Genomic DNA, 22637 nt, shown 5'->3' with positions numbered 1-22637 from the left:
GGACAAAGGTGGTCACCTATTTAGGTTCACTTGTTCAGTCATGCTGTGCGGAGGGAGGAACACTGCTAACAAATATCACTGGCATGTGTGGGGAGTGCTCACAGTGTCTCAGCCGCACTGAGTTTGCCCCTGCTCAGGGCTCATGCACTTTCCCAGTCTACATTTCTCAGGCTCTAGGTTGCTCTTCCCGGGAACTGTCTGAGGTGGGCCCTGAGTTGCGTGCACTTCCCAGGTCTAAGCCACTCAGGTTCAGGTTCTTGGGTACTCCACAAAGGCGCAGATGCAGTTGAGCCTGCGTTTTGTGCCCTTCCCAGGTCCGAGCAGCTCAGGTGACCAGGTGCTTGGTTAGCGCAGTCTCCCCAGGTAGGGAGTGCATCTTACCTCCCTGGTCCCAGCCGCTCAGTTTCCTGGATGGCAGCAGGCGCCACCCATCTCAGGTGTTACCTGTGCCTCTTCTGGGGAGCTGATCTCTGGCTGTGACCCTCCCGGCGGATGTAAATTGTCCAGAATCCCAAGAAGTCTTGGTTAACCACTGGGAACCTGCTTGCAGTTTAGTAGAGGATGCCTCTCTGGGGCCAAGATTGCCCCTTTCCGGCTCTGGCTGACCCCGCCTTCCTCCCTGCCTCTGGCAGGGCATGGGCGGATATGCAGCTGGCTAGCTCTCCTCAGTCCTTTGTTCTGTGAGCATCCTGGCAGTGCCTTAGGTTAGGGCTTTCACAGGATAGTTCTTTTTTTTCTCTCTCTCTCTCCCTCTGGCTATCCCACAGTTTGGGTTGCTATCTCATGTTAGTTCCCTCAGATTGCCGCCCAGTCCTTACCCTAAGCAATGCAGCCCACACCTCCCTGTTCAGCCACTTGCTGGTGGTGGATGCAAGCACTGGGAGTTGCCATTAGGCACATAATCTGTGGGTTTTATTTATTAATTTTTCCTTCTGGTTATGTTGCCCTCTGAGATTCCAAAACTCCCCACAGACCCCTGGTGAGAGTGTTTCCTGGTGTTTGGAAACTTCTGCTCTTTTAAGACTCCCTTCCCAGGACGGATCTCCATCCCTACCTCTTGTTTCTCTTTTTATCTTTATATTTTGTCCTACCTCCTTCCGAAGACAATGGGCTGCCTTCTGGGTGCCTGATGTCCTCTGCCAGCATTCAGAAGTTGTTTTGTGGAATTTGCTCAGTGTTCAAATGTTCTTTTGATGAATTTGATGGAGAGAATGTGGTCTCCCTGTCCTATTCCTCCGCCATCTTAGGACTGCCCCCAGAAATGGTAATTAAACACAATGCAATATTCAGTTCACTTCAGTGCAGTTCAGTCGCTCAGTCATGTCCGACTCTTTGCGACCCCATGAATTGCAGCACGCCAGGCCTCCCTGTCCATCACCAACTCCCGGAGTTCACTCAAAATCATGTCCATCGAGTCGGTGATGCCATCCAGCCATCTCATCCTCTGTCGTCCCCTTCTCCTCCTGCCCCCAATCCCTCCCAACATCAGAGTCTTTCCAATGAGTCAACTCTTTGCATGAGGTAGCCAAAGTACTGGAGTTTCAGCTTTAGCATCATTCCTTCCAAAGAACACCCAGGGCTGATCTCCTTTAGAATGGATTGGTTGGATCTCCTTGCAGTCCAAGGGACTCTCAAGAGTCTTCTCCAACATCACAGTTCAAAAGCATCAATTCTTTGGCACTCAGCTTTCTTCACAGTCCAACTCTCACATCCATACATGACCACTTATTACTCAGCCATTAAAATGAATGAAATAATGCCATTTGCAGCACCATTGACGGGCCTAGATTTTATCATACTAAATGAAGTAAGCCGGACAGAGAAAAGCAAACAGCATACAATATCGTTTATATGTAGAACCTTTTTTTTTAAAAAAAAGATCCAAATATACTTATTTACAAACCAGAAAGAGACTCACAGACATAGAAAACAAACTTAAGATTTTCAAAAGGGAAAAGGGGGAGAAGGGATAAATTAGGAAGTTCAAAATAACATATACACACTACCATATATAAAATAGCTAAACAACAAGGAGCTAGTGTACAGAACAGGAAACTGCACTCAATATTTTGAAATAACATATAAGGGAAAAGAATCTGAAAAAGAAAAAATATATAACTGAATCACTTTGCTGTGTACACCTGAAACTAACATATAATTCAATTTTTTAAAATATCTTAATTATAAAAGCAAAATAAAAAACAAACAAAAAGCCCCATTCAAACTGGACTAACAACTTGCTCATGGATTTTTCTACATTTGAGCTCATGGTGCAAATATCATAGGCATATAAAGTATGCCTGGAAAAACCTTTATCCTTTATACACCAAACTATATACTAAAGGACCAGAAGTGGAATTTTATTTATTTATTTAGGCTGTGCTGGGTCTTTGTTCTTGCGTGCGGGCTTTCTCTTGTTGTGAGTGTGGGCTCCTCACTGTGGTGGCTTCTCTTGCAGAGCACAGGCTCTAGGCACACAGGTGCAGAAATTGTGGTGCATGGGCTTAGTTGCCCTGTGGCATGTGGGATCTTCCTGACCCAGGAATTGAACTGGAGTCTCCTGCATTGGCAGCCGGATTCTTTACCATCAAGTCACCAGGGAAGCCCTAAATATACACTACTATATATAAAATAGGTAACTAATAAGGACCCAAGGGGAATTCCCAGATGGTCCAATGGTTAAGACTAAGTCCTTTCTAGGCAGGGAGAAGGGGTTCAGTCCCTGGTCGGGGAATCAAGTCCCACATGCCCCGAGGCCTGCTTTACGACAAAAATGAAGGGACCTACTGCATAGCACAGGAAACTCTACTCAATACACTGTAATGGCTTATATGGGAAAACAATCTAAAAAGAGTAGATATACATAAAAATGTATAACTGATTCACTTTTTCTATACAGCCAGAAGTAACACAACACTATAGATCAACTATAATTTCATAAAATACTTTTATTTATTATTTTTTTAAATGTTACTTGCAATTCAATTTTATTTTTATTTTATTTTATTTTGCATACAGTCTCTTTTTTATTTTTTTAATTTAAATTTATTTAATTGGAGACTAATTACTTTACAGTATTGCATTGGTTCTGCCACACATCAACATGAATCCACCATGGGCATACACGTGTTTCCCATCCTGAACCCCCCTCCCAATTCCCTCCCCTTACCATTCCCCCGGGTCATACCAGTGCACCAGCCCCAAGCATCCTGTATCGAACCTGGACTGGCGATTTGTTTCTTATATGATATTATACATGTTTCAGTGCCATTCCCCCAAATAGTCCCACCCTCTTCCTCTCCCTCTCCCACAGAGTCCAAAAGACTTCTCTATACACCTGTGTCTCTTGTCCTGTCTCGCATACAGGGTTATCGTTACCATCTTTCTAAATTTCATATATATGCATTAGTATACTGTATTGGTGTTTTTCTTTCTCACTTACTTCACTCTGTATAATAGGCTCCAGTTTCATCCACCTCATTAGAACTGATTCAAATGTATTCTTTTAAATGGCTGAGTAATACTCCCCTGTGTATATGTACCACAGCTTTCTTATCCATTCATCTGCTGATGGACATCTAGGCTGCTTCCATGTCCTGGCTATTATAAGCAGTGCTGCAATGAAAATTGGGGTACACATGTCTCTTTCAATTCTGGTTTCCTTGGTGTGTATGCCCAGCAGTGGGATTGCTGGGTCATAAGGCAGTTCTATTCCTAGTTTCTTAAGAAATTTCCACACCGTTCTTCATAGTGGCTGTACTAGTTTGCATTCCCACAAACAGTGTAAGAGGGTTCCCTTTCCTCCACACCCTCTCCAGCATTTATTGCTTGTACACTTTTGGATCGCAGCCATTCTGACTGGTGTGAAATGATACCTCATTGTGGTTTTGATTTGCATTTCTCTGATAATGAGTGACGTTGAGGATCTTTTCATGTGTTTGTTAGCCATCTGTATGTCTTCTTTGGAGAAATGTCTATTTAGTTCTTTGGCCCATTTTTTGATTGGGTCATTTATTTTTCTGAAATTGAGCTGCAGGAGTTGCTTGTATATTTTTGAGATTAGTTGTTTGTCAGTTGCTTCATTTGCTATTATTTTCTCCCATTCTGAAGGCTGTCTTTTCACCTTGCTTATAGTTTCCTTTGTTGTGCAGAAGCTTTTAAGTTTAATTAGATCCCATTTGTTTATTTTTGCTTTTATTTCCAGTATTCTGGGAGATGGGTCATTGAGGATCCTGCTGTTACTTATGTTGGAGAGTGTTTTGCCTATGTTCTCCTCTAAGAGTTTTATAGTTTCTGGTCTTACATTTAGCTCTTTAATCCATTTTGAGTTTATTTGTGTGTATGGTGTTAGAAAGTGTTCTAGTTTCATTCTTTTACAAGTGGTTGACCAGTTTTCCCAGCACCACATGTTAAAGAGATTGTCTTTAATCCATTGTATATTCTTGCCTCTTTTGTCAAAGATAAGGTGTCCGTAGGGGTGCGTGGATTTTAAAAACATACAGTTTACATTTTTCTGATAAGATTATGCAATACTGAGTTCTTCATGTACAGAAAGCAGAGACTGGATACAATGGAGTCACGGCTCATGAGCAGAAAGGGGCTGATAAAGGGAAAACACACAGAAATCAGGCCAGTTGTATACACCAACCACCAACTGGGATTATGATAAAGAGCAAAACAAATATTAAAGATGCAGGATAGGGTGTGGAAACACATGAAGGTGCTCGCCAAGAGTAGGATACTTTGGGTGGCTCTGGACTCAGCAGAGGATCTGGGAGACACACTAGCCTTGTGAATATACTGGACTCTCTGACTGTGTCTGTACAGGGTGAGAATCATGGAGCCACTGGCCCAGAAGATGAGCACAGAAAATGAAATTTCAGGGAACACTATCAAAGCTACATATATTGAACCCGAGATTTTCTCAAGATCTGTGTCAGAACAGTACCCTGAATCTCTTGTATTTCTCATGTTTGTGCTGCGCCTTTTGTCAGAAACATATAATGCATATAGAGGAAAAATGAGATGTACAAACATGCACTGGATCCAGCAGAAGGAAATGGAGAAGGCAATGTACTTTTGGGCTTTGACTTTAAGATTCTTCCAACAGCAGTACTTGGGGCTGATCGTGATGGTCTGAAACACACTCAAGAGGCAGGTGGTGCCGATGGACATACTCCTGCCCACTCTCTCAACATACAAAATAAGTTTGCATGCAAAATCATTGGCAAAGTGTTTCAACCTCAAAGTTGTAATTGTCTGAGGGACTCCTTTCGAGAGAATGACCAAAAAGTTGGCAATAGCCAGGTGCTTGCAAATCAAAGTTGTGACCCTCATCCTGCACTGAGTGTGGTAAAGAAAGAGGTAATGGTACAGAAGGGAGAAATTGCCCCAGATTCCAAGAACAGTCTGTAACAAGAAGATTATTCCTATGGCCAGTTGGCTGGAGGCTGTTGTGTCATTCAAAATACTCCCCTTTAAATGATGGCAACAGTGATGCCTTAGAGCAGGGTGGTTTATATAAATCTGTGACATTGACAGCCAGCTTTCCTTGTGTGCTTTGTGAAATTGCCAAGGCTTCACGTGACAGGAAACGATGATGAGAGGATCAGTATATTTTATGAAAAAGTCAGCAGGAAGGATGAAGTGGTGGCGACCTGGAGGAAGCAATGACCACTGAGAGTAAATTGAAAGATAAAATAAAGCAACACTTTAAGTAGATGCTTACTGGAGGAAAAAATATCTGCATCACTGCCCTCATTATGAAAGAGGTCAATTCTAATGCATTCCCTTCTAACTTTTAAAGAAGATAATGTATTATTATTGTAGGGGCTTCCGTAATGCCTCAGTTGGTAAAGAAAATCTGCCTTCAATGCAGGAGACCCCAGTTCAATTCCTGCATTGGGAAGATCTGCTGGAGAAGGCATAGGCTTCCCACTCCAGTATTCTTGGCTTCCCGTGCGGCTCAGCTGGTATTTTAAAGAAAATAATGTATTATTTTAGAAAATAAGACAGGAGTTATTCTAGGGCCTTACAATTTAAAATACATGCTAAAGGTACTTCCCTAGGTGTCTGGTAGCTAAGAATCTGCCTCACAAAGCAGGGAACATAGATTTGATTCTTGGTAGGGCAACTTAGACCCCATATGCCACAGGATAACTAAGCCTGGGATCTGCAACTAGAGAGTCTGTGCACCACAACAAAAAATCCTGCATGATACAACAAAGCTCCCCATATGATTTGACTAAGACCCAATGCAGCTACATAAATAAATACACACACACACACACACACACACACACACACATGCTAAACAGAACAGAATATATAAAACATATGGTGAAGTAAGTTTTGCATATATGAAAATTAAGACTGGTTCTCATCAATACACATACACACACAAAGATGCAACTTAAAACCACACAAGTACGTCCTAAAAACCACAAAATAGAATAAACAGTGGACAGAGTCTTCAAACAGAAACTTTGAGAAGAAAGTTATTCAGTGGATAAAACATATCAAAAAATATTCCACATCCTTGGTAATCAGGACAATTAAAATATAACCACTACCTATATGTCATCGAATACCATCAAGAAATCTGAAACAGAAATGACAAAAATGCCAAGTTTGGGCATAGCTGTGGATGAACCAAGAATCTCATACACTGATGGTGGGTGTTCAAATTGGTACGCACATTTTGGAAAACTGTTGTATTGACTTAGCAGATAAGATGTAATCCTGTTCTGAGAAATCTGCTCCTATGAGTATACTCAACAGAATTTTGTGCATGTATCACCCCAAAATTAGTTATATTAATAGAATTTATATGAGAGCCCTAATCATTACTTGTAATAGCCCCTAACTAATACCCATCTACCCATTAACATTTGAATGATCAATTAATCCTTTGATAGTCACAGAATGAAGTCCATTATAGCAATGATAATGAAAGAACAATAATATAAAACAATACAGATAAAGTCACAAAGATGGAATGGAGGAGAAAGTCCAAGGGAAAGATGCTGTATGATTTCTTTCATGTGGAGGCCAAGAGAGGCAAAGTGATCCAGTATTAAATGTCATAATAGTTGTAACTGTATACTGAATAATCCAGGCCTAAATATAGCAAACAAAGCTATATAGCCTTGGGAACAGTGAGTTAGAAGGGGCACAAGAGAGTTTCATGGGAACTGAGAACATTCTGTTTCTTGATCTAATTGTGGTCTCCAGATGTGCAATAATTTCTGAAATTTCACTGAGCTTCACACGTATAACCGCCGACATGGCTTTAATTAAAAAAAAACAACAACATGTATTATCAAAAAAATATGGAAGGAGCTTGTGAAAGGCTGTTTCTGTGAATGTGTCTCATCTGCTGCCTGTCTCAGCGAAGGAGGGGAGCTGTAAGCCCAGATCATAACTCCAACAATGAAACATCAGAGTATAGTAACACTGCTGCATACAGTGAATCACTGATTTTGTCATAAAATTCAGCAGAGCAGTATCCTAAGTCTTCATGCTTTGTGTTGATTTTTGCTCCAATTGGCATCATGTCCATGGGGAAAATAATGTTTACACAGAGATATGACTTGTGACCAATCTTCTCTTAAAGACCAGGAAATATAATGAACAGTAGACATAGTCTTCATACAGAAACTTTGAGAAAGAAGTTACATACTGCTCAGTAGTGCAAAGTGGAGACCCCAATATGCTCAGGAGCTTTATTTCTTAAGAGGATTTTATTTATTTCATCTTATTCATTTACTTATTTGGCTACACCAGGTCTTAGTTAATGGTATGTAAACTCTTAGTTATGGCATGCAGCTCAGGGTTTGAACCTGGACCCACTGCATTGGGAGCACAGCCTTAACCTCTGGACCACAGGGAAGCTTTTGCTTTAAGTTCCACCCACCTGGATTTCCTGGGGCTGATTTTGATGGCTGGAGACACTTAAGGGGCCAGGAGGGCCAATGGACACACCCTGCCAGCTCTGGGGGCATAGAGAACACATTTGCATGGCTAAATCACTGAAGACAAGCTTCAGTTAAAGGCTGTTGTTGTCACGGAGATGCCTTTAAAGGGAATGACCAAGAAGCAACTACAGTCCTGTGCCTGAAGGTCAAATCTGTGAACCTCAACTCACATTCAATGTAGTATAGGAAGAAATTAAGGTAAAGAGAAGAAGCACCCAGGATTCCAACTATAGTCTGAGATGAGCACACCGTTCTTAATGCCAACTCCCTGGAGGCCATTCTGCCAGGTGTTTGATGGTCATAACTGCATGGGGTAGGCACTGGCACTGATTTATTGCAAAGATAAGGAGATCCTAGGTACAGAGAGGTCAGGTGATCTGTGTAAATTCACACGCTGATTACAGGCTGAGTGGTGGTATGAACCTGGTAGGCTGAGTACAAGACAGTGTCCTAAGCATTGTGATGCACCAACCAAACACATCAGCTGTTTTTCAATAATCCAGTGTGAAATTTAGTTTTGTTTTTATATCAAACAGTTTATTCTATCTGTTCAGTCCAGTCACTCAGTTATGTCCAACTGTTTGCAACCCCATGGACGGTACCACACCATGCTTCCCTGTCCATCACCAACTCCTGGAGCATGCTCAAGCTCATGTCCATTGAGTCCGTGATGCCATCCAACCATCTCATCCTCTGTCATCCCCTTCTCCTCCTACATTCAATCTTTCCCAGCTCAGGGTCTTTTGCAATGGGTCAGTTCTTCTCATCACGTGGCTAAAGTATTGGAGTTTATTCCATACCTTTTATATATGATAATTTTGTTGTAAATAATTTCCATATCTGCATAAGTATTTATTCTGTAGGTAAATAACATATTAAGAAGGTTCCCTGGATTGGATATGGCAACCCACTCCAGTATTCTTGCCTGGGAAATCCTAAAAACAGAGGAACCTGGTGAGTCACGGTCCATGGGGTCACAAACCGAGCCACTAACATGTATACACACAAACACACACAAACTTATAGGAAAGTGCTTCTTGTCCATATTGGATATGATGAATGCAAGATTTCCTCAATATAAGTTTTGCAACAGAAAGATGCATTCCTGTCATGCCAGGCACAAATTCACTATGGTATCTATCAAAAAAAGACTTGGACAATATTACTTTGTTTAAAAAACTATGAACCATGAATTACTACTATACGATAAATGAGTATAGGATAGAAATGAAAGAATTATTTTTGTCTAAACCCTTAGGTATTTTAAAAATTGAGGTTAAGTGAAACCACAATATAACTTGATTTGTTAAGAATATTAACATACTAGGCACATGTAAAAGTATAAGCTGGAAAATATTGACTCTTGTGTTGCAAAGGTAGAAGCATAAAGAAATGAACGTGTGCTTGGAATTGGTGTTAGAATATGAGATTAGACAACATATGAAAAGATACATTTGGTCCTGACAACTATATTCCAAACCACCATCATAAAGCTGCCTTTTCCTTAAAAGCTGCTTCTCTGTCTTGAAGAGGGATAGCAATCTTGCCATCATCATCAGACCTCAAATGTTTCAGATAAGACACAACTTCTATGTCCAATAAGCACGTTATATGCCTAGAGTTAGATATATATGTAAAAAATCATTTCTGTTCTTCAAACATATTCATATTCATGCTTTCTGTAGAATATTAGAAAATAATTGCTTTTCTATCCTAGTCTTTATGGAAAGTATAAAGGCATGATAACACTTCTAATACAAATTTAAAATTAGTCTAGAATTTCTGAAAGGTAATGTTACAGCAGATTGAATTTAAAAATACAACCCTTAAGCTGCGTCAAGATGTTTTGGCACTTCCCAGTGTCCAGTGGCTAAGACTCAGTGCTCTCAATGCAGAGAGCCTGGGTTTGATACCTGGTCAGGAAAATAGATACCACATGCTGCAACTAAGAGTTCACATGCTGCAATAAGATAAATACTTTAAAAAATATTCCTCATTATTATCACTAGGATTGTTCCTTGAGTCCTCCACAGTAAGAGTTTCACAAAATAGTTTAGGAGCTGTCAAGTCAATGTTGCCTGATGCCAGGAAAGATTGAAGGCAGGAGGAGAAGGGGACGACAAAGGAAGAGATGGGGGGATGGCATCACTGACTCAATGAACATGAGTCTGAGCAAGCTCTGGGAGATAGTGAAGGAAAGGGAAGGCTGGCGGGCTGCAGTCCATGGGGTTGCAAAGAGTCAGATACAACTGAGCGACTGAACAACAACAAAGATTTTGATCTCGCTTTACCTAAACTCTCTCCTAAGGAATTGTTCTGCTTTCCTGACCTGCTTTGCCACTGGATCTGTTCCTACTCTACCCCCAGCCCACAGAAAGATCCCTTTTCCAAACATGAACACTTACTCAGACCTGCTTCTTTACAGACTCTGCCTCTTAGACTGAAATACAAAGTACTCGACTCCTTCTCACGAGAAGGATGCTGGGCTCAGGGTCAAGATCATGGCAGCCAGGACGTGAGTGGGAGGGAGGCAGTCAGATCCTGAGATATAGGTTTAGGAGCTGTGATCTCATCTTCCTTCAGAACTGCAATTATCATTTCACTTGAAGTGGCAATGACAGGGCCAGCTTGAGAAGCTAATGATCTTTCCGAAAAACTTTTTCTGAGTTGCTAATTACTCTCCTGTGAGTATCTCCAAAGAGACCACTGATTTGTTTGACAGAAGCTCATGATTTTTCATGATGAAGGTTGTTTTGAAATGATTAGGACTGCTACACACCTCTGAAATATGTTGCCTTTGTAAACAGGTTGTTTGATCTTAGGGATTCCCCCACAACCACCCCTAACCCATTTAAGAAAGTCAGTTGTGAGTCTTCCAGGCTTTGTTCTGGAAACAAACAAAAAACACCCAATTAAACTTGAAGAGAACATAAGAATTTTTTTTTTAATGTGTGTTCATTTATTCATTTACTTGGCTGTGCTGGGTCTTAGTTGGCATGCACACTATTAGTTTCAGCATGTGGGATCTAGTTCCCTGATCAGGGATCAAACTTGCACACCCCCTGCAATGGAGGCTTGGAGTCTTAGCCACCAGACCACCAGGGAAATCCTTGTATGGGACCTTCTTTCTTGTACTCAAAACAGCTATACCTCTTCTTCTCTTTCCTGCATCTCTGATCCTACACTGGACTGTACAGTTTTAGATCCCAGGTAAGGGCTTAAGTTCACATTAGAGGTAGAGTAATAGAAATGATAGTGAAGGAATATCTTTGGGTCTTGGAGGTGGCTTTTCAATGTTGGCTGGAGCACTCATCTGTCTTTGCAGCACTCTCATGGCCTTTCCTTTGGTACATGGAAGGCTTCTAGTCACTGACATATCCACCGTGGCTCCCTCTGGGCCTGGAGCCAAATCCTTGAGTTTACCTTTCTCCACCATTTACAGTTCACACCTCAGCTCCATTTTCTCCCCTGGAAATAGGCTAATGATTGCCTTCAGTTCAGTCATTCAGTCATGTCCGACTCTTTGCAACCCATGGACTTCTGCACACCAGGCTTCCTTGTCCATTACCAACTTTCAGAGCTTGCTGAAACTCATGTCCATCAAGTAGGTGATGCCATCCAACCATCTCATCCTCTGTCATCCCCTTCTCCTCCTGCCCTCACCTCAATCTTTCCCAACTTCAAGGTCTTTTCCAGTGAGTCAGTTCTTAGCATCAGGTGGCCAAAGTATTGGAGCTTAGCTTCATCATCAGTCCTTCTAATGAATATACAGGACTGATTTCCTTTAGGATGGGCTGGTTGGATCTGCTTGCAGTCCAAGGGACTTTCAAGAGTCTTCTCCAACACAATTCAAAAGCATCAATTCTTTGGCACTCAGCTTTCTTAATGGTCCAAGTCTCACATCCATACACGACTACTGGAAACACCATAGCTTTGAGTAGATCGACTTTTGGCAGCAAAGTAATGTTTCTGCTTTTTAATACACTGTCCTGGTTGGTTATAGCTTTACTTCCAAGAAGCAAGTGTCTTTTGATTTCTTGGCTGCAGTCACCATCTGCAGTGATTTTAGAGCCCAAGAAAATAAAGTCTGTCACTGTTTCCATTGTTTCCCCTTCTCCTCCTTCTTCTCCTCCTCCTCCTCCTCCTTCTTCTTTTTTACTTTACAATATTGCATTGGTTTTGCCATACATTGACATGAATCTGCCACAGTGTACACGTTTTCCCCATCCTCAACCTCCCTCCCACCTCCCTCCCTGTACCATCCCTCTGGGTCATCCCAGTGCACCAGCCCCAAGCATCGTGTATCATGCATCAAAGCTGGACTGGTGATTCATTTCATATATGATATTATACATGTTTCAATGCCATTCTTCCAAATCATCCCACCCTCTCCCTCTTCCACACAGTCCAAAAGACTGTTCTATACATCTGTGCCTCTTTTGCTGTCTTGCATACAGGGTTATCATTACCATTTGCCATGAAGTGATGGGACTGGATGCCATGATCTTTGTTTTTTGAATGTTTAGTTTTTTTGTTTGTTTGTTTGAGAGGAGGACAACACATTTAGTTTTATTTCAATCAAATCACAACACTTTCTTTTCCAACTGTTGCAAAGTGCATCTACAATTTTATATTACAGATCCACTTTTAAAAGGTTTTCTGTGACATTACAGCAAGCCTTTGTTTCCCCCAAACAGAGGAATATTCCCAAATTCTTCCTTAAGTAAAAAAAAAAAACTCCATTCCAGTAAATGGCAATACATGAAATTACAGTAAACCAGACACTTGAAAGGATAGCCAAGAAGTCTTCCAACAGTTTATTAGAAAGAATGTAGACATTAAAAAAAAATACTCACTGTCATGAACATAAATTGAGGTTTTCAGCCCAGGTACAAGCTGAATCCAAAAAAAAAAGGAATAAAAAAATCCAATAGTGTATTAACATTTTTTTCCACTCATTTGCCATACTGACAGTGCAAATACAAATTTGGCCTAAATGTACAGACTCTCAAGCAACAATGTACAGCCTTTCTTCGTCCTCCATGCTAAGAGATGTAAAAGTTTAAGGGTCAAACAATACCAAATGTCCAGGCTTCAAAACCATCTAAGTTAGGGCATTCACTAGTTTTAGCTAAGATACATCTGGAACACTGACAAGTGATCACTTACATACAATAATGTGAAGTAAATTTTTTGAAAAATAAAACTTTAGTGGAACAATCCTGAAGGATATGACAGAGGAATAACATGTTACCAGTTTAAAGTATCAACCAATTCTTTCAGCCACTTTTGAGTCCATGTTCTAAAATCTAAAATTTAGTTACTTTCCCTAAGCTAGAGAGTTTCCCATCATGTCAATATCTAACTTATGAGTAAAGGAGACTTAGGTGATATTTTTATTTATCACAACTGCTGTGTCAATTGCGTAGAGCCTCAACAGCATCATGGAAATCTGGGAAATGTTCATGCACAAGGTTATTGCCTTAGCTGACTTAAAACTGCCTCATACAATGGTACATATCAACCCTTAGTGATACCTTAAAAAAAAAAAAACAGGTTGAAAAATGGGTTAAAGGTGCTCGCTTCAGCAGCACATATACTAAAATTGGAATGATACAGAGAAGATTAGCATGGCCCCTGCACAAGGATGACACGCAAATTCGTGAAGCGTTCCATATTTTTTATAGATCCATGGAACAAAACAGAAAGCCCAGAAATAAATCCACACACCTATGGACACCTTATCTTTGACAAAGGAGGCAAGAATATACAATGGATTAAAGACAATCTCTTTAACATGTGGTGCTGGGAAAACTGGTCAACCACTTGTAAAAGAATGAAACTAGAACACTTTCTAACACCATACACACAAATAAACTCAAAATGGATTAAAGAGCTAAATGTAAGACCAGAAACTATAAAACTCTTAGAGGAGAACATAGGCAAAACACTCTCCAACATAAATAACAGCAGGATCCTCTATGACCCATCTCCCAGAATACTGGAAATAAAAGCAAAAATAAACAAATGGGATCTAATTAAACTTAAAAGCTTCTGCACAACAAAGGAAACTATAAGCAAAGTGAAAGACAGCCTTCAGAATGGGAGAAAATAATAGCAAATGAAGCAACTGACAAATACCTAATCTCAAAAATATACAAGCAACTCCTGCAGCTCAATTCCAGAAAAATAAATGACCCAATCAAAAAATGGGCCAAAGAACTAAATAGACATTTCTCCAAAGAAGACATATGGATGGCTAACAAACACATGAAAAGATGCTAAACATCACTCATTATCTGCTGCTGCTGCTGCTAAGTCGCTTCAGTCGTGTCCGACTCTGTGCGATCCCATCAATGGCAGCCCACCAGGCTCCCCCGTCCCTGGGATTCTCCAGGCAAGAATACTGGAGTGGGTTGCTATTTCCTTTGCCAATGCATGAAAGTGAAAAGTGAAAGTGAAGTCGCTCAGTCGTGTCCGACTCTTAGCGACCCCATGGACTGCAGCCCACCAGGCTCCTCCATCCATGGAATTTCCCAGGAAGAGTACTGGAGTGGGGTGCCATTGCCTTCTCCATCACTCATTATCAGAGAAATGCAAATCAAGACCACAATGAGGTACCATTTAACACCAGTCAGAATGGCTGCGATCCAAAAGTCTACAAGCAATAAATGCTGGAGAGGGTGTGGAGAAAAGGGAACCCTCTTACACTGTTTGTGGGAATGCAAACTAGTACATCCACTATGGAGAACACTATGGAGATTCCTTAAAAAACTGCAAATAGAACTGCCTTATGACCCAGCAATCCCACTGCTGGGCATACACACCGAGGAAACCAGAATTGAAAGAGACACATGTACCCCAATGTTCATCACAGTACTGTTTATAATAGCCAGGACATGGAAGCAACCTAGATGTCCATCAGGAGACAAATGGATAAGAAAGCTGTGGTACATATACACAGTGGAGTATTACTCAGCCATTTAAAAGAATACATTTGAGACAGTTCTAAAGAGGTGAATGAAACTGGAACCGATTATACAGAGTGAAGTAAGCCAGAAAGAAAAACACCAATACAGTATACTAACACATATATATGGAATTTAGAAAAATGGTAATGATAACCCTGTATGCGAGACAGCAGAAGAGACACAGATGTAAAGAACAGATTTTTGGACTCTGTGGGAGAGGGAGAGGGTGGGATGATTTGGGAGAATGGCATTGAAACATGTATACTATCATGTAAGAAACGAATCGCTAGTCTAGGTTCAATGCAGGATACAGGATGCTTGGGGCTGGTGCACTGGGATGACCCAGAGAGATGATATGCGGAGGGTGGTGGGAGGGGGCTCAGGGTTGGGAACTCATGTACACCTGTGGTAGATTCATGTCAATGTATGTAAAGTAAAAAAAAAAAAGAAAAACTGAAACAAACAATTTCAAAAAAAAAGAAAAATGGGTTCAGTTCAGTTCAGTTCAGTCACTCAGTCGTGTCCAACTCTTTGCGACCCCATGAATCGCAGCATGCCAGCCCTCCCTGTCCATCACCATCTCCCGGAGTTCACTCAGACTCACGTCCATCATGCCATCCAGCCATCTCATCCTCGGTCATCCCCTTTTCCTCCTGCCCTCAATCCCTCCCAGCATCAGAGTCTTTTCCAATGAGTCAACTCTTCACGTGAGGTGGCCAAAGTACTGGAGTTTCAGCTTTAGCATCGTTCCTTCCAAAGAAATCCCAGGGTTGATCTCCTTCAGAATGGACTGGTTGGATCTCCTTGCAGTCCAAGGGACTCTCAAGAGTCTTCTCCAACATCACAGTTCAAAAGCATCAATTCTTAGGCGCTCAGCCTTCTTCACAGTCCAACTCTCATATCCATACATGACCACTGGAAAAACCATAGCCTTGACTAGACGGACCTTAGTCGGCAAAGTACTGTCTCTGCTTTTGAATATACTATCTAGGTTGGTCATAACTTTTCTTCCAAGCAGTAAGTGTCTTTTAATTTCATGGCTGCAGTCACCATCTGCAGTGATTTTGGAGCCCCCCAAAATAAAGTCTGACACTGTTTCTACTGTTTCCCCATCTATTTCCCATGAAGTGATGGGACCGGATGCCATGATCTTCGTTTTCTGAATGTTGAGCTTTAAGCCAACTTTTTCGCTCTCCTCTTTCACTATCATCAAGAGGCTTTTGAGTTCCTCTTCACTTTCTGCCATAAGGGTGGTGTCATCTGCATATCTGAGGTTATTGCTATTTCTCCCGGCAATCTTGATTCCAGCTTGTGTTTCTTCCAGTCCAGCGTTTCTCATGATGTACTCTGCATATAAGTTAAATAAAAATGGGTTAAAGGAGGCAAATACAGCATCTGCCTTTAGAGCTATCAACTCAGGAATTCTCTCAATTATGAAATCTTGCAGAGAAGTTATTTTTCTTTCTCAAAATCCAGCGATGACAATATCCCTTACTCCAGATCTGGCATTTTTTCATCATCATTGTCTTGTAAATCATCATCTGCTCCATCTACTTCTGGTAAATCTACATCCTCATCACCACCCATGTTGTTCATCATCTCAGAGAAACGATCAAAATTAGACATGTCTTCATCGGAATCATCTTCCCAGTCTTTCTAATTATTAAAGTCCACACTAAGCCAATTAAGCTTTGCCCTTTCTTTCGTTAACCTTGGCCATGACTGGGCAGATACTCCTTTTCATAAACAAGATAAAATCGATCTGTCCGTTCTTTTATGCTTGGAATCACTTGGAGCAATACAGTGAAAAGATCAATTTCATTTAAATATTTAAAATTATCACTTCCTCCAAGACAACTGAATGTAAGCTTTGATTTTTCAATTTTTACATTCACATCTTTACTGTCTTCCACACAAAACTCAATGAAGACATCGTCCCTCGATCGTACCACTTTGCAGAAGCAGGTTGCATCGTGAAACGGGGCAGGGGGACGGGTGAACAGGTGGGCGGGCCTCTCCGGCGGCAGCTCCTGGGCAGGGACTCCTCTCCGGTGGCGACCCCGGCGTCTTCTCCCCAGTCACGGCCTCTTTTCGCTTTCCTCAAGCGACTGAGGCGGCGGTGGGCTCGACCTGGCTCCCCAGAATGCACCGCGCGGGGAGAGCGACTCCTCCAGTAGGAGAGAAGAGCAAAGTGTAGTAAAAGGGGCTCGAGGACAGAGAATGAATGTGCGTGCGTGCGAGCGAGGGGTGGTGAGGCCGGACGGCTGGTGCGCAGCAAAAATGCCCGGGCCTAGCCGCCGCGCGTGCGCACTCTTTGTTTTTTTCTGTTTTTTGAATGTTTGGTTTTAAGCCAGCTTTCATTCTCCTATCTCACTTTCATCAAGAGGCTCTTCAGTTCCTCTTTGCTTGCTGCCATAAGGGTGGTGTCATCTGCGTATCTGAGGTATTTCTCCTGGCAATCTTGATTCCAGGTTGTGCTTCATCCAGCCCAGCATTTCGATGATGTACTCTGCATGTAAGTTAAATAAACAGGGTGACAGCACACAGCCGTCTTTCCCAATTTGGAACCAGTCCATTTTTTCATGTGTGTTCTATGTTGCTTCTTGACCTGCATACAGATTTCTTCAGAGGCAGGTAAGGTGTTCTGGTATTCCCATCTCTTGAGGAATTTCCCACAGTTTGTTGTGCTCCACAAAGTCAGTGGCTTATGCTCCTGAGTCCTGAGTTTCAGAGTCTCTACTGTGGATGAAGCTCTGGTATTAAAGGATTTGGAATTAGTCAGAGACAGACTGTGTCATACCTTTTTGCAAAGGAATCTCTACTCATTTCTTTACTGGGGGTAAATCACTGAAATATATGCTTGACCATTTTGGAAGAGCTTGCCATTTTGGTGGCAGAAATGGATGATCCTGCTCACATTTTTATTGTCTGAACTGGGCAGGAAAATTATCCACTGGAATGGGAGATCCCAGTCCTGCATTCTCTCCTTAATGTTTTTCCTGATTTCAATATTCTAGGCTCATCGCTTCTTTCAGAGATGAAGCTTTGGGCTTTGGGCTCTAGGGATCCAAGGACACCTGGCTGTCCCTTCTGCCCTCCACATGGCTTTAAGAACCCCTGGGAAGCTACCATATTTCTCCCAAGGACAGCTGGGGATGGGAAAATGAGTCAGTCATTAAAAGCCAAGTTTTCTGATACAAGGATGCTGTGATGGCAACTCTGAAGCTGACTCTGGAGCTCTACCTTCAGTTTTACACTCTGCTCACCAGCAAAATGTGTTTTAAGGAATGGCATCAGCATGCAGGGTAGAGGAAAGTATGGCATGCTTACTGGAGCCCTCAGTTGACTTTTCCTCAGGACACTTCTCCTAATATTGGTTGAGGACCAGAGAACTTCTCAGGCTTAACTTTCCTCCTGAATCTATGAAATTTCTGTAACCAGCTACTCCTCACTGGAGCTGCTAATTTTCCTGTATACCAAAGAAACAGCCCTCTGTGGACATCCCTGGTGGTCCAGTGATTAAGATTCTTCACTCCAAATGCAGGGTTCTAGGTTTGATCCCCTGGTTGGGGAACTCATCCCCACAAGGTACAGCTAAGTGTTGGCCTGCAGCAACTAGTGAACCCGCATGCTGCAACTACGACCTGGCATAGCTAAATAAATAAATGAAAATATTTAAAAAGTGCCCTCTGTCCCAAATATGATACTATACCCATCTTATGAGATTTTTTTTAAAACACAAACATATCAGCAAAAATCTGGAATAAGTTCTCACAACTCCATACTAAGTAAAGTAAGTCAGACACAGAAAGACAAATATATGATATCACTCATATGTGGAATCTAATGAATTATTATTTTTTAGAATCTAATTTAAGAATGGTACAAATGAACTTACTTACAAAACAGAAAGAGACTCACAGACTTAGATAACAAAATGGTTGTCTAAGTAGGGGGAAGATTGAGGGAAAGGGATAGTTAGAGAATTTGGGATGGACATGTACACACTGCTATATTAAAAATGGATAACCAACAAGAACCTACTATTTAGCACTGGGAACTCTGCTCAATGTTATGTGGCAGCATGGATGGGAGGGGAGTTTGAGGGAGAATGGATACACTTATATGTATGGTTGAGTCCCTTTGCTATCTCCTTAAAACTATCACAACATTGTTAAGCGATGATAGTTCAATATAGAATTAATTTTTTTAAAAAGGACTATGACACTCAGGTTACTAGGCATCAGAAAGAGGCAGAGGTCTTTATTCCTCTCCACTCTGCCCATGTAGGTTCTATATTCACCAACGATGAAATTCCCACACTCATTACTTTGAAAGACATGTGACTTCCTTATATACTGTCCAGTGACCTTATGCTCATGAGTGAATGAACACCTGACAGTTGTGGAAAAATAACACCATGGACCTAGAGATTGTAATACTAAGTGAAGTAAGTCAGACAGAGAAAGACAAATATATTTTATCACTCATATGTGGAATCTAATTTATTATTATTTTTGGAATCTAATTAAAGAATGATACAAATGAACATATTTAGAAAACAGGAAGAGACTCAGATTTCAAAAACAAACTTATAGTTACCAAAGGGGAAACGTGGGAGGGAGAGATAAATTGGGAGTTTGGGATTAACAGATACACAGTACTATATATAAAATATATAACCAACAAGGACCTACTGTATAGCATAGGGAATTTTACTCAATATCCTGTAATAAATTAATGGGAAAATAATCTGAAAATGAAAGAATAATGTATAACTGAATCACTTTGCTCTACACCTGCAACTATCACAATGTTGTAGATCAACTATACCCCAATACATATTTAAAGACATATAATTTACATTTTTCTGAGAAGATTAGTGGATAGTGTATTGAGTTCCTCATCAATGAATGCAGAGACTGGATACAGCGAAGTCACAGCTCATGAGCAGAAAGGGGCTGATAAAGGGAAAACACACAGAAATCAGGCTGGCTGTATTCACCAACCACCAACTGGGATTATGAAAAAGAGCAAGAGTAATGTTAAAGATGCAGGACAGAGTGTGGAAACACATGAAGGTGTTCGCCAAGAGTAGGATGCTTTGAGTGGCTCTGGACTCAGTGGAGGGTCTGGGAGACACACTAGCCTTGTGAATATACTGGACTCTCTGACTGTGTCTGTACAGGGTGAGAATCATAGAGCCACTGGCCCAGAAGATGAGCACAGAAAGTGAAACTTAAGGGAACACGACCAAAGCTGCATATATTGAGCCTGAGATATTCTCAAGATTTGTGGCAACACAGTACCCTGAATCTCTTGTATTTCTCATGTTTGTGCTGTGCCTTTTGCCAGAAACATATAATGCATACAGAGGAAAAATGAGATGTACAAACAGGCACTGGATCCAGCAGAAGGAAATGGGAGACAATGTACTTTGGGGCTTTGACTTTAAGATTCTTCCAACAGGAGTTCATGGGGCTGATCGTGATGGTCTGAAACACACTCAAGGGGCAGGTGGTGCCAATGGACATACTCCTGCCCACTCTCTTAACATACAAAATAAGTTTGCAGGCAAAATCACTGAAAATGTGTTTCCACCCCAAAGCTGTAATTGTCTGAGGGGCTCCTTTCGAGAGAATGATCAAGGAGTTGGCTATAGTCCGGTGTTTCAGAATCATAACCGTGGCTCTCATCCTGCATTGAGTGTGGTAAAGAAATAGGTAATGGTAAAGAAGGAATAAATTGCCCTGTATTCCAATCATAATCTGTGATATGAATATTATTCCTAGGGCCAAATCTCTGGGGGTTATTTTTTTCATTCAATATTTTTAAATGAAAGTGTTCTCCTTCTTTTAAAGGGTTTGTATCTTTATTATTTATTTATTAGGCTGCACCAGATCTTTGATCTTCATTGTGGCATGTGGGATCTAGTTCCCTGATTAGGGATTGAACCCAGGCCCCCTGCATTGGGAGCGCTGAATCTTAGCTACTGGAACACCACAGATGTCCCCAGAATATTTTCCTTTAAATAGTGACAGTCATTCTTCTGAGTAAAATGTCTCATTGATGTTTTTTGACAGCAAATGTAATGTTACTTTTGTGCTCCTATAGATTTGCCAAGGTTTCATGAGACAGGAAGAGATGGAGAGATAGCTGGTGTATTTCAAGGAAAAGTCAGGAATAAGGATGAAGCAGAGTTAACCTGGAGGAAGCAATGACAAGTGAGAGTAATTGGAAAGAGTGCTTATTACAACATTTCAAGAATTAGCTGAAATTTGCTAACCAAATTGGAGAAAAGTAACACTTCAATCACTGCCCATATCATCGGACAAATCTATTCTGAATAGATTCCATTTCTAATTTTAAAAGTTATGCAATTTTTAGAAAAACAATTTCAAAATTTTAAATTAAAAATATATCTGAAACACCACAAAACATATAAACCATATGGCAAAATGACTTTATCTTTAGCTTCTATTAAGACTGGCTCACATCAACACACACACACACACACACACACACACACACACACACACACACACACAAGATTTGTCACCAGTACAAAGAACTCCTAAAGACAATATAGTAGAATACAACATGACCAAACTGTTTCAACAGAAACCTCAATAGTTATTCAATGGATAATACACATGTAAAAAATATTTAATGTCCTTAGAAATCAGGAAAAGGAAAATATAACCACTACCTACACATCAAACACCATCCAGAAAACTAGAATGGGAATGACAGAAATATAACGTTTTGGCAAAGATGTGGGTCGACCAAGAATCTCAATCAGATATTAAAATTGGAACAAAGATTTTTGAGACTAGATGTAATTTATGTTTCAACAATTCCTCTCCTATGTGTATCATCAAGACTAGTAGAATTTATATGCTAGCACTTACCCATTATTCACGTGTGTGTGCATGCTCAGTCACTTCAGTTGTGTCTGACTATTTGAGACCCTATGGACTGTAGCCTACCAGGGATTCTCCAGGCAAGAATATTGGAGTGAGTTGCCATGCCCTCTTCCAGGGGATCTTCCCAGTGCAGAATTAAACCTGTTTCTTCTGAATTGCTGGCAGATATTTACCCACTGAGCCACCTGGGAAGCCCACACATTACTCATAATAGCCCTAAAATCAAAACTACCCAGTTGTCCATGAACAGTAGAATAAATCAGTGAATTAATCCTTTGATAATCACACAGCAATGCTAATGTATACTAATAATTAAATGCAATAATACGGAGTAGTCATGTGTGGATATGAAAGTTGGACCAGAAAGAAAGCTGAGTGCTGTAGAATAGATGCTTTCAAATTTTGGTGCTAGAGAAGTCTCTTGAGAGTCCTTTGGACTGAAAGGAGATCATATCAGTCAATCCTATAGGAAATCAACCCTGACTATTCATTGGAAAGACTGATGCTGAAGCTCCAATACTTTGGCTACCTGATGTGAAGAGATGACTCACTGGAAAAGACCCTGATGCTGGGAAAAACTGAGGGCAGGAGGAGAAGGGGGAACAGGATGAGATGGTTAGGTAGCATCACCAACTCAATGAACATGAGCTTGAGCAAACTCCAGGAGACAGGGAAGTGCAGGGAAGCCTACAGTGCTACAGTTCATGGGATTGTAAACAGTTGGACACAAGTTAATGACTAGAACAATAACATACAAATAGATT

At 41.0% G+C, this 22637-nt stretch overlaps 2 protein-coding genes, 1 non-coding gene and 1 pseudogene across 3 annotated transcripts in view; 1 reads left to right on the top strand and 3 right to left on the bottom strand.

Annotated features, from left to right (window-relative positions):
* Positions 1 to 22637, bottom strand: part of LOC128063521 (zinc finger protein 350) — a 442658-nt gene that overhangs the window by 132772 nt on the left and 287249 nt on the right. The window lies entirely within an intron of this gene.
* On the bottom strand, positions 4504 to 5535 carry LOC128063530 (vomeronasal type-1 receptor 4-like). Its single transcript, XM_052656308.1, has one exon. It carries the CDS (start codon positions 5533 to 5535, stop codon positions 4504 to 4506), a length of 1032 nt encoding a protein of 343 aa, XP_052512268.1.
* On the top strand, positions 13552 to 13658 carry LOC128064239 (U6 spliceosomal RNA). Its single transcript, XR_008200956.1, has one exon. It is a non-coding gene; the product is annotated as a U6 spliceosomal RNA (small nuclear RNA).
* On the bottom strand, positions 16318 to 16919 carry LOC128063542 (prostaglandin E synthase 3-like; annotated as a pseudogene).

This window comes from Budorcas taxicolor, chromosome 18, assembly GCF_023091745.1.
Source record: "Budorcas taxicolor isolate Tak-1 chromosome 18, Takin1.1, whole genome shotgun sequence".
Taxonomy (NCBI): Eukaryota; Metazoa; Chordata; class Mammalia; order Artiodactyla; family Bovidae; genus Budorcas; species Budorcas taxicolor.
Note: the sequence above shows the minus strand (reverse complement) of the source record. Positions and strands in the feature narration are given on the sequence as shown.